The sequence below is a fragment of the Hyalella azteca genome, unplaced genomic scaffold, assembly GCF_000764305.2.
Source record: "Hyalella azteca isolate HAZT.00-mixed unplaced genomic scaffold, Hazt_2.0.2 contig12328, whole genome shotgun sequence".
Lineage (NCBI taxonomy): Eukaryota > Metazoa > Arthropoda > Malacostraca > Amphipoda > Hyalellidae > Hyalella > Hyalella azteca.
The window spans coordinates 647,667-664,916 of record NW_025942288.1 but is presented as its reverse complement, the minus strand read 5'-3'; the positions used below and the strand labels follow the sequence as shown (position 1 = coordinate 664,916).

The 17,250-nt window shown below is 39.8% G+C and overlaps 1 protein-coding gene across 1 annotated transcript in view; it reads right to left on the bottom strand.

Annotated features, from left to right (window-relative positions):
* Positions 1-17,250, bottom strand: part of LOC108669508 (dystonin) — a 195,401-nt gene that overhangs the window by 52,993 nt on the left and 125,158 nt on the right. The window contains exons 27-31 of the mRNA XM_047883232.1: positions 15,653-15,799; positions 14,832-15,410; positions 14,025-14,458; positions 7,082-7,175; positions 1,011-1,114 (exon numbers count right to left, since the gene is read on the bottom strand). Coding sequence (XP_047739188.1) covers positions 1,011-1,114; positions 7,082-7,175; positions 14,025-14,458; positions 14,832-15,410; positions 15,653-15,799 — 1,358 coding nt within the window. The remainder of the gene's footprint in view (positions 1-1,010; positions 1,115-7,081; positions 7,176-14,024; positions 14,459-14,831; positions 15,411-15,652; positions 15,800-17,250) is intronic.

Here is a 17,250-nt window from a genome sequence, read left to right as displayed (position 1 = left end):
TCTCGATGGAATAGAATAAACCACATTAGGCTTGACTTAAATGGATGTCAAGTGCATAGTTATTCTAAGTGTCCGTAAATGTGCATCAACAAGCGAATAACTCGACAGTAGCACAGTAAGTACACGAATAACATAAGTATGAGATTGCAGAATTTTTTCCTACGAAGAAAATTATTCAAATGATGCATTATCCGGTCAATACTCTCACATTAATAATAAAATATCTCAGGAGCCACTTATATTAAAAAGGCTAGACATCTAGTTATTATTAAGACGGCAAGCAATTAGCCAAGCCCGGGGGCAGAACGCATTTTTGTAACAGGATGGCAGCTTGGGTTCGTAGGAGCAACGGTTGGCAAGTCAAGGTCGACTCGCAACCATCACGAGCAATCCTTGAAGATGGACGGCAAAGACGCTATCAACAAATACCGCAAGCAACCTTCGGCGACTAAATAGTTGTTAATCAAACGAGAAAACGCTAGAGGCCTGTAGTAAAACATGGCCAGTTGAAGGAAAATGAAAAATAGTAAAAAAATCATCCGCACAAGCAAAAAACTCGTATAGGCGCAGTATATGACAAACGAGTGTGGAACAGAAAAAAAATAACTGGGAACAAAAGGAGACTTGGATTAAAGTGGTTCACGTTAAACTGACGCACATAACTACGGAAACAATTGAAGTAATCATGGAATGGAGAAAATCAAATTCCGAGTTAATCTCCTTTCGCACATTGATGACAAGATCCAAAAAGAATGATCAAAGTAAAAATTACTAAAAAAAAAAACTAAATTCCGAGCAGCGTGTCTGTTGACTTACATTCGCAAATGATTAAATTCAGCGAGACGGTTATATCCGAAAACGCTCAAGTTCAGTAATCACGAAGACTGGATTCAGATGGTCACTCTCAGTCAAACGAGCTGAGATATTCTTCAGATAAATTATGTTTTTTTGAACAACAAATAACAGAATATGAACTGGATTAAGAGGCTCAGTCGATCGATGATACTCACTTGGAGTTAAGCTCGCGCAGTTTGGTCTCGATCTTCTTGGCGACGCGAGGATTGGATGATTGAAGGATCGAGTCTGCTTGCTCATTCATCTGGATGACGGACGCCTGGAAAGCAGCAAACAAAATTATTTATAAAATGCCTCAATTTGTGAGGATAAGCACACAAATCGTAACAAGTTTGAAGCAATAATAATCACTAATGACAACGATACAGAAATAACAAACCGAGTGAATTGGAATAAGTTATAGCCACAACAAAATTCATCTGTGAAACATCCCAGGCAACCAGCACAGACGCACACGATGAGCTCAAGAAGTCGTCAAAATATATAAACGTAACCATCACTTGCAGTTAGGAGCATCTCGAGTCTCTGGTGATTCTGACTTTCTGGCAACGTACGACGCATGAAGGACACGAGGATTTGTTCATCCTCAGTCCCTAATTACTGCATTAAATCAGCCCTGAGATGACAACCCGGAAACTTGATCAGACCAGATCCAAGAGCCGCACACAGACTACACTTGCAAAACTACACTTGCGGCAATGTTATATTAATTCAACATACAAGTAAAAAATTATTTTATGTGCTACTAAATAAATTCATAGCCTAAAATATCTCGCTTTATTTCTAAAATGAAATGGAATTTTTAGGCACAAAAAAAACTATTTCCTTCCATAAAATTAGTCTGAAGCGCTGAAGCCTTCTTGCAAAGCCGGCAACTCGTGAAAAAAACGATCACATACCTCAGCGTCGCCTACTGCGTTTTTTCCCAACTGGCGAACTCGACGCGTTAACAGCCCAGGGCATGATGGCTTGATTGCACCGCAGGAGGTGTAATGATTGAATATACGAACGATAGGAAGTTTTCTAGTGCAAAGCACAGGTTATCTTGAAAGAAATTATAAATTAATAAGATGATAGATAAATGAACGATAGTTTTCTAAGATAGAATATTAGTCAGATAGATTAACGCTGACAGCTTAAGAAACGAGCAGAAATGGAAGAAATGAATTGTAATTGATGTTTAATTATTCCTCGCTAATTCCTTATTCAAAGTCTATGACATTTTTTTAATTAAGTTCTTGCCAGCAAGAGATTTTCGATCGCGTAGGCTATAATTGCGTTAGGAATTAAAAGTAGACATGTACAATATAAAATAAAACGATAACTGTTAATGAACAGGAGCTTTAAGCAAAACTGGCAGCCCCCGAACAGGATCGCAGCTGCAACCAGCGCCACCACGTAATTAACGTTTTCCTAGCCTCCGCCAGTGACGTTACTTGTCGGCCGCGGAGACTACGGTACATGCGGATGCATGGCCCACCAGGGCTGAGCTTCACCGCTGTTTGAAATTAATTAGTTACCAGCAGTACAAATCTGGTAGTCGAAATTCACAAATTTATTCAAGCGCTGAATACCGAAATAATTAATGTAAATTGCTGAGGGCGAAAATAAATAACTGAAAATTTATGTTAATCCTCAATTTAGGACTAGAAGCTAGAAATGATAATTTTGTAGGAAAGACCAATTGGAATAAATAAATTACTAACACAATAGTCGTCAGTCGCCACAGTAAAAAAATACAATTAATATTGAGAATTTGCATAGCTAAACTGAATTGCAAATAAGGCAAACCCCGATATTGCCTTGCTGATATTTTAGTCATTGAAAAGTAAAAATATAAATAAAGGAGTGTGTGTGTAAGGGAGAGCAGCACAGCTTGCAAACAAGCAGCGGGGGCGGTCATAACTCTCAATTGCGTCTCCCACACACACACATGCCTAAACGCATTACAACTGAAGATCACAAATACAAGCAGCAAAGCTTTGTCGTCATCGTGACCTTGTCTTCAGTTTAGAAATTGCGAGTTGGAATTTCTTTTTTACTTAATATTCTAATATTTCACAGTAACATTTGAGCAACGACAACGTTTATGTCACTGCACCGTTTCTCGGACAATTGCATAAGCGAATTTATATATTTCTGTTCATACCAGGGAAGTAAGTTCATTTATTCGTAGAAAGGAAAATTACTTTAATGTGAACTATGGCTAATATAATTCAACGCTTATGAAGGAATAGTTAGGATTATACTTGCTTCATAAAACAAACTATTCAGTAATCTTCAAACCTAAGATTTTTCGGCCATATATAATCTTATCCATATATGATCTAATCTAGGAATTGCGTATGCGTTGGGCACGCGTATATTGGATGTGTAAAATATAAATGTTACGGCAGGAAAAATGAAAATGTCAAATATTTTTGAGTAATCAAATTAATTGGCAAAAGCTTTCTGAATACGTAGGCGTACTGTACAAAGCCCAGGGCTTGTAAGCGTTGGAGGTCCACGAGTTTGCAGTTTAGATTGGCGCTAAATAGAAATGGGAGGTGCGGCCTCGCCTACGATTTATGAAGATAATTTGCATCACATTCGACACTTAATTGCAGTTGAGCTGACTAGTTCAAGAACTTAAACTCTAGTCACATTCTTCGCCTTAAATGAGCCAAGAAATTCATCTTATCGAAAGAACCGCTAACAAACAGCCGTTGTCACTGAAGACAGATAATAGATGTGAAGAACATTTAAAAAACTATTGATGACCGAGAAATGTAGGTCAAATGAAATCGCTTCCATTAGGAATGACGTAAGTAAGTCTGCACACATTCAGCTACTTGGTAGCAAATAAATAAAGGACACTGAAAACTTCATTCAGCGTTTCGTGATGCGAACGCAAGTTTCACAAAACCCAGCGACGGAAAAATTTCTATTTAATAATAACCCTAGCTAGAGCAACACAAATGTCAGCAAAAATGAAGTAAAATCTTAGCAAGATGATTGTCATTCAATCGGATAATTCATGCCAAAAAATTCATGTCAAATGAGAAATCACAGTCATGGTAATCTTCGTCATAAATAAGGTACCGGTAGCGATCGGCACTGCATGATACAAGATCACTGATACATGCGGTAAGCTCATGAACAATAACATAGGACGATGAAAAATCGTTCATATTTTCGCACATTAACGAGCACAATCAGACAATTGTTACAATTGGTACAACATGACCGAAGAGGATCAAGATCGTTCGCTCCCAAGCATGTCGATCACCTTGACCGTGGCCCGCGTGAGAGTCTCCTCCCACCGTCCACGTGTATCGATTGAACGGCCGATGACTGCATGCTTGCATTCCTTTACTGTTGCAGAGAAACTTTGTCTCGAAGAACTCAACAACAACAAAAAGTTGTGTACAGTTACAGCACGTGCATCGTTAGCTCGCAATACTTGATAGAATCAACAGCACTAATTAAGTTGCGTGCAGTTCCAGCAGTGCATCGTAAGCTTGCAATAAATCAGTGCCTGGAAGATTGCATTGTTTCATCGAGCGTAAAGACAGCAATGTTTTATACCATGTCTTAAGACATCAAGACTTTTTGGTACAAACTACTAGAAGCGAAAAGTTTTACATTCATTGGGCGTTAATTTGACTGAATGCTCATTAATCTCATGATTTGTTTATCTCAATATTTTTAATAGCGAAGTGCATAGCAAAAGTTGGCAATTAAAAACGTGTCTGCATACGACTTGAGACGGTTTAATGCTAACAGATTATGATGTACACTTATGGAAGAAACGCCTAGAATAAAACTAAATTTAAAAGTGAATATAAAATATAGATGCACTTTTATAAATTGAGTAAATTGAGCAAAATATAACAGGAAATGCGGATGTGCGAGCTGCAATGAATTTCTTTATTCAAAAGAATAGCGAAACGAGTACTCAGTAACCGCTCAACCAATTCAGCACGCTAGCTTCACTTTCACATAAGCTTATTGGTGGTGTATTCGATCATGCGGTGTATCCATCGAAGATAAATGAACTAGGGGAAATAGCAACACGCGGTGATTAACGTCAGAGATTTTAAGGTTACGACATCAGAATGCTCTTTGGAGCTTTAAATATTGATGCCAGAGAGCAATAAATTCAGCCGAAATTATACAAGAAATACTAGAGAGACTTATAAGCGCAGCATCGCAGCAAGAAAACAATACTGAATAGCAGAAGAGTTTAGCAACACATCTTGGTCATGAGCTGCATGCGATTGTTCTCATAGGAAATGTTGAAGCGTTAATCGTTTCGGCATCGACCAAAAATGTGCGAAATCGACCAGTGATTTCGTTAGGTTAGCAGCAGTCTTATGTTACAGCCTCCAGCTTTGAACAAGAGGATATTTCCGGAAGAATTTTTGCTCATAAGCCTAAGCTTGGAACGCTCAGCTAATAGATTATTAAAAAAAATAATGTGTTTCTTGATCTTGACAGGGCTTCGACAGGGGAAATTCGCCCCTTGTTGCTGAAACACACCGCCTCTTAGGTAGCAACTGAATGCCCTAACGTTTCTGTGTTGCGATGGTTGCCAGAAACCATGCGGCGTGACGAAAGTCTTCACAGTTGGTCACGGAGGTTTTATCGCATCTATAGTTTAGATCGTCCGGTGAAAGGTGACTCGATAGATTTTATTTCAAGGTTTCAAGTCAGACCTATTCGAGTTAACAAAAATAATGAAGCATCAACATCGGTGTGTGTCAAGCGTCAAAGTTTTGAATATATTTGAAAACTTCCGCCAAATGTAAGAAGTCATCTTTCTTGAACTGATAAGGCGCGTCTTGAACAGATACCTTCCATAGTCCATGAGTAGCTATAATATTTGAGCTCTAACGGATAAAGAATATTCGAAAAGAGATTATAGCCTAATTGAAAAAAGTAAGACATTAGTGATACATTCATTTAATCAATTGGTCCAAAATTTACACAAAATTTTTAAATTAAATTTTATTTTAAAGAAATCAAGAATTTTAATCAGTAAATGTTCCCAAAAAGAATTTCCGATCAGAAATCTACAACAGAAATACATCATCCGTCCCCGACTATCGAAGCCAGAGCTTGGCCAGCTGGTAAGGCGAGTAATTATTATTATATCGCCTCCTGAATATTCTTGTACATTTGCTATCACGAGGGCCGCCTCACGTGTCAGAATACTGGCGGCAGTCCAAGACCGTGAAGTTTACGATGTCAGAAATAAAGTAAGCAACACTAACGTTTGTTTCCTTATTCCAATATCTACATACAAGACAGAATCATGGTGCATCGTAAATATCGCATACGAGGAGCAGCGTACAGCTTATTGCTTTCTGTATGGAGGCACGATGCCTAAACATTTATGCTCGAGAAAACTGAGGTGTGAGGCCGAAGTTGTTTGGTGTCTGCATGGTGGTGATGGAGGTTGCGGTACACAAGGGCTGTCGACACAACCAACAAGCAGACACAAGATCGTGAGAAAACAAATTCAACGGCAACCACGTAATTGTGTTGTATGTGATTGCAGCCAACATGACTGATTTGGCGATGTTGTATAACTGCAGCTCAAGTACAGGATAGTTCACAGCAGGAGTGCAAGCATCGGAACAACACAAAACAGAATGATACAATTAACGTACCAGATGGCCATACCGCAAAACAGGCTGAAGATTTAATGCAGGTGACAATGTTAAGTCAATTTTGGCAATAGCGACAGCGGACTTGTTTTAGCAGGCAGGCTAATTATAAATTCCCGGTTGAAGTTTTTTGGAAATGCGATCGCACACACGTAAAATAGTATAACAATGTGAGTGAGTAATTTCAGGATAGAAATAAGCTTTATACGACCGAAGTATCTGCATTTCGTACCTGTGGCATATAAATCTCAACTATCGTATTATTTTACCAACTATTTTATGGTTTATATACTTCACAATTTTATGGATAACAAATATCCTTCCAGAAACTAAACAATAGGGCTAGTCATAGCTTACCTTGCATAAATAGTTCTGACATACCAAGACAGACAAATGTATTCCCAGCCTAACAAAACCATAACAAAACTAATTTTTGTGCACAACATTACTCGTGCAGAAATAGTTCTTATCGTCAGCGCTATTCTTATCACAAAACCACGTAACGAGGGTTGCAGTCAGTAGACAAGGTTGAGATAAATGGATACTGCACGACCAGCATACGAATAGCAACGTACCTGATGCGACATGATGTCGGCGTGCAGTTGGCGTTGCTCTTTAATTTGTTCGTCGAGACGATCGCGGTTCAGAGAAGCAGGCTTGCCCGCAGTTCTGTGGAAAATATAAAGAAATTCGTTAAATTTTGTCAAGTCGAAAAGGGAGGATTATATGCCTTTAATTATTGTGCATTCGTATAACTGGTGTAACAAGATCAAACGGTTCAAAATTCCCCGTCTTTTTCGACGGCAGTAAGGAAAAAAATTTCGAAAATTACATATTAAAGATTTTCAAATTGAAATCTTTAACTGCAGACTAAGGACACTTAATATCATAAAATAAAGTTGACACAGTTCCTCGTGACCTGTGAATAAATAGAAGGCAGCTGACAAGTTAAGCTTGAGCGCGCCAGTAACGGCTGTGCGCTGTGCGCCAGCCAGTGCAGTATCAGGAGGCTGGCAGGGAGACCCATTCTTAACGCTCAAATGCACAGGAATTTTTTCGCCGCGAAGATGTCAGTAATTAATGAGTCTACGAAGCACTACGCACTCGGGCACACGGCTAATTTACATGCAGGCTATCAACATTGATGTCAGGAAATGACAGAGAATACTAATCTTGAACGAATTGGTTTGTGTTGAACATAAAGAATGCAGTCAAGGAAGTGCAGTTTTAATTAAGGATGTCATCAGCGCGTATCAAGGATTTGATACGCTTGTATCTCATTGCAAACTCCACTTGTTGCAATATGATACGCTTGTATCATATCGCAAATTTTTAAGTTATGCTCGTAGAAATTCAAATTTAAGGTTTAGATATAGTAACGGTTTAAAATATTTACAAATCCCACATATACGAGATATAGGAGAGTCTCACAAATGAATGTTTGAACTGTACAGATAGTCAATTCCTGGAGCTTGTTATATCCATTCTCGGACATGAAAGGTTTCAGCCAAGCCCCACCACGCGTTATCATCAGACGCTCAGAAAATAATTCGCACTCGATTCAAGACCTACAACACATCATATTACCGACAAACTCATAAGAAAAAAACTCATAACAAAAAAACTCATAACAAAAAACTCATAACATAAAAAAACTAATAACAGCAAAAATTGTGGCAATTTTCTGTTATTGAATTAATTCTGATTTTGTCGCTTCATACTCTAAGCCGTTGCATCAACAACTGCTAAAGAGTCCAGGGAGCTGTAGCGCGCGTAAATCAATCGAAAAAATAACCGCACCGCATATCTCAAGTGAGCACAACCGGCACGAGTTCAAACCACACACCCGCCAATGACATCACAACGAGTACGTCACCACAGTGACATCACAACGAGTACGTCACCACAGTGACATCACAACGAGTACGTCACCACAGTGACATCACAACGAGTACGTCACCACAATGACATCACAACGAGTACGTCACCACAATGACATCACAGACCAGAGCCTGAAGAGCACAGTTTTCAACGCACACAAGATGACGTCAGAAGGTGTCGAGTGCCAAGTCAGTGACGTCACTACAAGTGGCAGCGCTCACGTCAACGAAGAACGTGAGGCTCGGATGCACTTCATCACGCGTTAAGTACAACTTACTTCGGGATCAACGAGCCTTGCATCACGAGTCTTGGAGAAAAACATCGCAAGCATCATGCCAGCTCAGTCATATCACCAATGATGCCAGCTCAGTCATATCACCAATGCCAGCTCAGTCATATCACCAATGATGCTATTCGGATCGGACATGACCCTAATCATAAATCGGACATATACCCTATGAATTTTAGGAAGTACATCCCGACTTTCATTGCCAATTACGTCCAGTCGCGTTCAGTGTACATGCCATGAATAGAACTGATGGGGGGAAACGAGCAGGATTGTTGGCGTGTCATTTGTTCGACAAGAGCCAGCCGAGGCCACCAATAAAAGAGAAACTGAGGGCGAAGGTCGACCAGCGAACTCTTTATCATCAGACAAATGCAAGGAATGCCGCTGAGTCGTCAGTGAACAAATATCCTCAGATACACATCGATATTGCCTAACATTTTGCGAGATGAGTTAGACGACGGCGAAGGTAGATGCTACAGGGAAATTCAGAATGATATTGACAGAGAATATTAAATGGCAAGAGGTATAGGAATTTTAAAATTGCTCATTAAGAGCAAATAGCAGTACAAATTAGAGTGTAACTCAATGCAACGGAACTAAAAAGCTATCAAGTGCTTCTTTTTTTTAGAAAAATTTTCATTGATGAAAATTTTTATATTTAAAATCGAAATTAATCGAATTCTCTTTTATTCCTCGTCTCATTAAACGGGACTGAGCGAAGTAATTCAGTACCAGTAACAAGAAAGTATCACTTGTCCCTGAGTAATGGGGCTTGTAATTGGAAATGTGAAAACGGGGGATGCAGACGCGATCGCATTACCAGGGAAGAAGAGGAAGCGTCAGAGCAAAGCCCGCATTCAGCCGAGCACCGAAAAGGAAATGCAAGGTCAATTCAATTTAATAGCAAGTTTGCTACATCCGGATTTGTTCACCTGAGCACTCACGCGCACGTGTACTTCAGAAAGACAATACAGTGTCGGAATTAGTTAACGAAAAAGCAAATGGGGCGCATTCATTAACAGGATACAATTTAATTAAAAAAGGGTACTTTTGTTTTCCCTTTCTTCACATAAATTTGCCGGATGGCCTCAAATTTGCAGGATGGCCTCGACAACTATTTTGGCAGGGCCAGTTGTCAGCCGTATGAGCGGTTATAAGTTTATTACGAGCACGAGGGACGAGAAGGCAGGCTATAGAAGGCGAAATGCCGAGCCTAGAGCTTAAAGCTTTTAGCTTATGAAAAAGTCGAGCTTCGCCTAAATATTCAGCGAACATTGAAAAGATGACACGACGACCCTCGTAAATTATTAAAAATAAAGCGGTATAAAAAAATTTCGTAAGCTTTTCTTTCAATACGCTCAAGGTTTAACAGCAGTGAGAAATGACAATTATTGATTTAAACATAAACTTTTCACCTAACTCTTTCAGGCGATCCCACAATTAGTAAAAGATACAAGCAAGTAACACGTACAAATTCTCGCATTCCGGCGAAACTCTTGTCAGTTTTTGGCACCGCAAATTCGCCAGCGTCGTCCCAAAAAAGCGAAAAATCAGCCAGTAATCCGCAGCTAATGCGGCAAAATGAAGGTCTTGATGCCGCGACGTGTGATTATGGCCGACAACTCGCCTCCTCCAGGGGGTCATTATTGGGTGCTAGTGGGCGTCATGGGAGCATCATCGCTCGTCATCTTATGCACTTGTCAATAGAGCAGCGTCCGCCGAGCTGCAGTTGAACAAACTCATGATGCAGTTGAACAAAAACTCAAGATGCAGTTGAACAAACTCAACTCAAGAGGATTGGCTATTCAAAATAAGATAGTTAAGGAACTCGTCCTTAGTCCGCTTATATTATCAACATGTTCAAGAAAGGAAGGGAAGTGAATAAGTTCAAGAACAAATCGAGTGCTTGATCGACCCAATCATACTAAAACAAAACAATCACAGGTCTACGATGAATGAAAATACCATACGCCAGAGCATGATTTCATCATTTGATTCTCAGTGAAACAATGATTTTTGCAGAACAGAAAAACATAAAACAAACAAGTTGAAAATAAAATTTAATTTCCTTCAAAGGGAGATGCATTCACTCGTCATGATTATCTAGGCTGAGAATAGCTGCCGCCACTTGTTAACCACAAAGCCAGTGGCAAAAAAGTCGTTAATTTCCCGCAAGCTGTAAGTCATCGTTACGAGTCGTTATTTCTATTGCTCTGGCGCATGCATGAACAATGAAGTCTGGTTTTTAACTTATCTTCACTGAAGACCAAATAAAGTAGAGAATTTACTACCAATCAAGCAAAAGATCTCCGGCAAAACGGAGATTATATAATCAAGCGACATTTAGACATAGCAAATGCAAGTAACCTTGATTCGACATCTGAAAAGAATGACCAGCCCTGCAAGCAACTCACAACTCACTTATTATGGAGAGGAGCGCGCAGCAGAGCTCGACTCGCTTTTCTGAAGCTCGAGGCTCAGCAATGAGATGGTGAGGCAATACTCACGACTGCCTACGCAATATTTCTGCGTCTTGCACTTCCTGGGTTCGTCTCGTGTCCGTGCAACGCTTTACTGACTGCGAGCACGACTGTTCCAGCGACTTCATTTACACATGTCAACAATTCACTCAATCAAATTAACGTTCATACTCGAGACTCTTGAATTATTACTATAATATTTTTACAGCAACTATTCATATTGGTTGTCAAATTGAATGTGGGACTTGGTGCAAGATATAAATTTAAATGCCCAGATTTTAGCAGCGTAATTCGTTTTATTCCAGTTTAAAACATATCGTGTTGGCGTTACAGAAACGCTGCCATTTGTAGCTGCCAGTTTTAAAAACTTCTAATTTCTACTGAACTTGTACCGTACGTGATCACAGCTACATGCACTTGGAGTTGACCGGTGGAGCACAGAGCTATTACTGTGCGCTCTGTTAGCTCAAATATCGCGTTACCAGCGGTCACGTCAAACTGCTAAGCCACAATTCTCAGCCCGGAGAAATTCAATGTCATTCATAAGTTTAACGAATACACAGTTCGTCTTTTGAATGAACACTAGAGACTATCAGACACGTTTCATTATTTCATCCACTCCTCCGAAGCAGTGATTATTTAGTAACAAATTTTACATTATTCCAACATTAGTATAAATTGGCCAAAAATGTGGAACGTGGCTTACACCTGTCTCTTATACACATCTAGATGTGTATAAGAGACAGATGTAGATGGGAGAATGTTTTATTGGATAATGAAATTTTCCCTCGAGAGAAAATGTCTATATCTAGAGATAAATGTAGGCAGTGAGTGTAACAAATGATGAAGATGTGCGATGTTCAGACATACATTCAAACCTGAAGATTCACACCTACAAATGCAGTAGGCGATGCAAGAAACGTGTCTATAGCGAGGCTGTAGCGTGACGCAAGTAAGGCAGGCTGTGGTAGCAATGCTGCACCTCGAGCACTTCCATTAATTAGCTATTGTTTGAAGGCGACATCCGAGTGCATGAGCCGGTATGAACAACGAAGAGACTTCAAAAAAAGTACATGCAAAGAACTTGAGGCTCTCCAAAGTCAGGAAGTTAAAAATGCAGTAGTTAATGCATGTCGTCTTCCTTGTAAATTTTAAAACGAATTTTAAGTGGAAAACTTATTTAAAGGAGGTTCTTGTCACTCAAGAAGCATCAACTGCGATAAAAAAAAATACAATACGTAATAGAAATATGAAAATTAACATTACTATTTAAAATTTTCAACGCTTGTGTGTATGAGCGTCGGCCCCACTTCTACCAGCTCTTGTAATAGGGAAACCATTTTAAAATACCAGGCCAATGCTTGTTACCGGGCATAAGTGCAGGGGCCAATATATTTTGTCAAGTGGTTTTATAAGCCATAAGAATTACACTCCTAAAATTTGTTACTAAATGTCGTTAAATATGATAAGATGTGTAACTGATTACGGAAACCTTCAAAGTAATCAAGTACTAATTCTAACGCCAACGCCGGGCCACGCAGCCGGCACACTTTAAAGCCGATGACATGAGGGGCGGTCAAGTTACACTCAGCGACAGCTGTTGCTCTTCTTTGCCTTTCAATCATAACAAAGTAATTATGAATGAATCTTTAGAATAAAAATGTAGTTTTATAAGCAGTTTTTTCAGCGTTTGCAGGTTGTACTTAAGGTCACATGCTCGCGGTGAAAGAAACGCCAGCATTGCTGAATGTAATGGGATTTATCAGAGATAAGCCGTACAAGAGGCGCGCGTGGATTCTTTTTCAACATCAATTTTATTTTCGAAAGGAAGTTAACGTATTTATTGAATGCCGAATATTTCAGAGATAGCTTTGCATGTTCAGTGTGAAGAATTTGTTATGCAACTGTTTTTTTTTGTTTTGAATTAAAATTTTGTAGCATTCAATACAACAATGGGCAAATCATGTATTTTTACATTGCGTTTCCACATCGATCTGTCCATTATTGCATAAATAATTAGGAGAGTTGAATTTTGAATTTGATCCTGTGTAAAATTGGCACTTGTTGAGATTCGCATGAATGACACCGAAACTGATACCAAATAAAACCATGAAATGGGCCGAGTGAGCAGTAAAAGAATTTTGGATTTTTTCTTCGAATGGTGCGAAGTATTAAATAATGGTATAACTTTGTGAATGATCTCGATATATTAACAAATTCATTTACCACATTCAATCGCAATTTATTTTTCAGCTTTAAATTATTTAGTAATTTTTCTGCTAGGCAGATACAAATCTATTGCAATTCTAAAATCGTGAAAGGCAAGATCCTTCGAAGTCTTCACTCGAAACTCGCAAGCGATGATAAGAATTGCAGAGCTTGGCCACTAAGCACAAACGACGCAAGAGGCAGATTGGCACACCCACACTCGTCACTACGGTGTCTGGCACCAGACTGACGGGCCTCAGCCTCTCAGGCCCTCAGCCTGCCAGACGAGCCAAGCGGCTGGCGGGTGGCTGGGGCCATGCAACGCAGCCGCCGGCTTGCACTGCAGGCCAATTCCACTACATTTTTTTGGCACTTACCCGAAACTCGTGGTTTTAACTAGTTTAGTCATGCGAATTCTTTAAAAAATAATGGCAACAGCAAATACATCGTAACCGATTGTGATACTTTTTTTACCATGGAAATGTTAAACACGTGAGCAGCGTTGTTACGCTATTTATGATTTCTCAAGTGTTAATAATTACTGTCGTCAAAGGCAGGAAAAAATTAATAAAACACGATCGTGCAACATGACGCGGAGAATAATCAGTGAAAGAATGATGAAAATAAAATCTGGCACAAGTGTTACATTGATCTACTCACCTAAGCTGCATATCCATGTTGTTGAGCCACGACATGAGCGAGTCGAGCGCCTCCTGGACGCCCTGGCTCTGCACCAGCGCCGAGTCGAGGGACTGGCAGCGCTGGCCGATCTTCTCCGCGCACTCGCCGTACCGGTCGCAGAGCTCTTCGGCTGGACGCAAGATGGCGTCGCGCTGTGCCGCGTCCAGGTCGCTGTCCAGAGATCGGACGAGCTGGAGCGCGGTCTGCCGGCAGGTCTCGAAAAGACGGCTCTGTGAGACCACTTCGTTGTTTAGAGTCTTGGCCTTGTCCAGCTGATCCTGGATGCTCTTGGGATCGGCTCCGATGGGTTCTTGGATCAAGCGTTGGATCTTCACCTCGACTTCCTTCAGCCACTTCGAGGCTTTCTCGATGGCTTCGCTGTAGTCGCGCTGCTTGCTGCCGACTCCAGTGACCTATGAATGAAATTAATTTGTTCAAATGAATGCCTCTATGATTATCACGTATGGTGAGTGATGTTCCAATCAAGAAAGAAGGAAAACTCATACAGGAGTTTAAATGCATGAATATCTTCGTACGAAAGTCATAATTTTTAAAACAAGAACAAGACTCGGCAGAAGTAAAGATTAACCAAATTACAATAATCAAAACCAAGTTAAAAACCAAACTAAAAATGATTAGTGACTGATCTTTTATTTAAATTCGGCAGGTTTGTGTTCAACAACAACAAAAAAAAACCTAAAGAATTAAAATAACATTGGAGTGTATGGGAATTCAGTAATCGAAACCATATTCTAATCAATTTTAATAATGAAATGAAAGAGTCACCTTATCATTGAGACGGTTGGCCCTCGACAGCAGATCTTTGAATTCGATGGTAAGCGCCTCAACGTTGGCTTTGACGTTGGAGTCTGGGTCAGCGTGGAGAGTCGGGTATCGGTCGGGCAGAGAACTGCGGAAACTGTTCACGATGTTGATGAACTGATTGGACTCGTCTAAGAACTTCTCGGACGAAATCGTGATGAACCTGAGATCGGCTTGATGAGCGATGACGTCACCAAGGAAGTCCTGCAGTTCCTTGCCATAGTTCTTGATTTTGCTGACGTCTGCGCAAAGGCGCTCCTTCTCGGTCATGGTGCGCGACGCTTGCTTCATCCAGGAGATGAAGATCGAGGTCTCCTTGTCGTACTTGCTGAGCTCCTCGGCAGCATTAGTGAGACGTCGTTGCGTTGCGTCTGTCTGCTGGACGCAGCGTTCGTAGCGGTTCTTCAGTGACGTTGCTTCGCGGTCGAGCGCGTCCAGCTCGTCTCTGGACAGCGCGTCACCGCCAAGGCTCACGACCTGCCTGACGTTGTCCAGGCAGTTGCCGAGAGGACGGAACATGTCATCCAGCTCCTCCTTAATCGCCTGAAGTGCGAGGAAATTTTAATAGTCAGCCAGAAGTAGTCAATAGCCAAATGCACCCAAGCGGCTAAAATCATTAATCGATCGATCCAGACGGATCGAATCATACTCTTTTCAATTAAAGAAAGTAGGATTTTCCCACCACCACACAACTAGGAAACGAAATCCGACAGTATAATTATATGAAAATTGGGGACAACGGTAAAAATTTCGTAGATATAAGCCAAGGTAGAGAGAGATCTCACCTTGATCAGGTTGATCTGGTTGCGGAGGCCGTTGGCGTTCTCGCTGACAGGCTCCTGCTCTGCCAAGCGTCTCTCGATGTCATTCAGGTTCTCCATCATCAGAATGATAGTGTCGTTGCAGCTCTTGAATTTTTCAATCATTTGTTGCTGCAAAGGACGAATTAAATTCGTGTCAAGTTATGTTTCGTGATATTTTTCCAACAAGCAAACCCAGCAAGAAGATTGAATTAGCATGATAGATCACAGGAATCAACGAATACCTCATGGTTTGCAGGATGAGCGTCGCATTATTCATAAAAATTCTGATATCGGAACAATAATTCGTGAGTAAAATTCAATCAACTCCTAATGATATTGAACCATAGATCGGAAATGCCATAAAAACAGCAGGTTACAAGTCCAAAATATCAAAATTAACTACGCTCAAAGTGTTTTACGTTATTATCTACGTAAATAAATTTTTGGGAGTCTATAATCGCATACTTTATATGCCTTTTCATATACAAACTATAATAGATTATTCGATCGAATTCACATTTCAGTCTATCCAGATTAGAAGCGTCATTTTTCATGAATGGTATTATAAGACCGAAGCAAACTAATACTTGACGAATTCAAAACGTTTCTTTCTATGGTGAAATATTTTCAATATTCACAATGAACGAGTAGAGAGATTTTTGGCTCAACAATGAGCTTGCCATTTTAAGTAAGGTAAACCCACGTAAAACTCGTTAGCAGAAGAAAATTTTTTTTTAAATAAAAATTTACCACAACATTGCCAAAAAAATGACGACAAATAACAAGCATGTCACACAAAGGGGATTTTTATATGGGTGAATGATTTCAATAAAATGTAAGATGGAAATGTGGAATTCTGACTGAAAAAAAAACAAATATAATGTATAGATAAAAAACCCCAACAAAAATAAACTCATTCCGTCTGACTAACATTAAAAGTATTTGTAAATTCAGGAATAAATAATTTTAATAGTGATGACGCTGAGCATTCGGCGCGGTGCTTCATATGTATGTGGTCAAGCGAACCGAGTCAAGCAGCGTCGGTCAAAGCACAGCAAAACTGACAAGTGTGCAACTTGAAAACAAGTTTAAAACTTATAGCGAGAAAATGCAAATTAGGATCCATGCAAAATTTTAGAACTGCAACCAGAATTAAAGTTAACCTTCATATTATCTGCAGTTTTCACGAATATTGTTCCTTCAATAAGATAAAATTGCTGAAACTAAAAACATAGGACAAATGGCATGTAGTAAAATTATGAAACATGGAATGTAGTAGAAAAAATGGATTACAATGATTACAGTAAAAAGTGGTTCAGGTCACGTCGAGTTTTCGTCCACAAAAGTAAACAAACAACGTTGGGATTGGAGACATACACATGCAACATCTTGGTATGAAGCTTCTGTAACAAATGGGTTGTGATATAGGATGAAAAAGATTACAAAATGCATTGCTGTAAAAGAGGAATGTCATCAAAATGTTCAAACTTTAAACAGTCCAATAGGAGAGACATCACATGAATAAGGATGTATTCGCCCTGTAAACAAAAATTTTATGCAAAGTAACAGATTTAGGGATT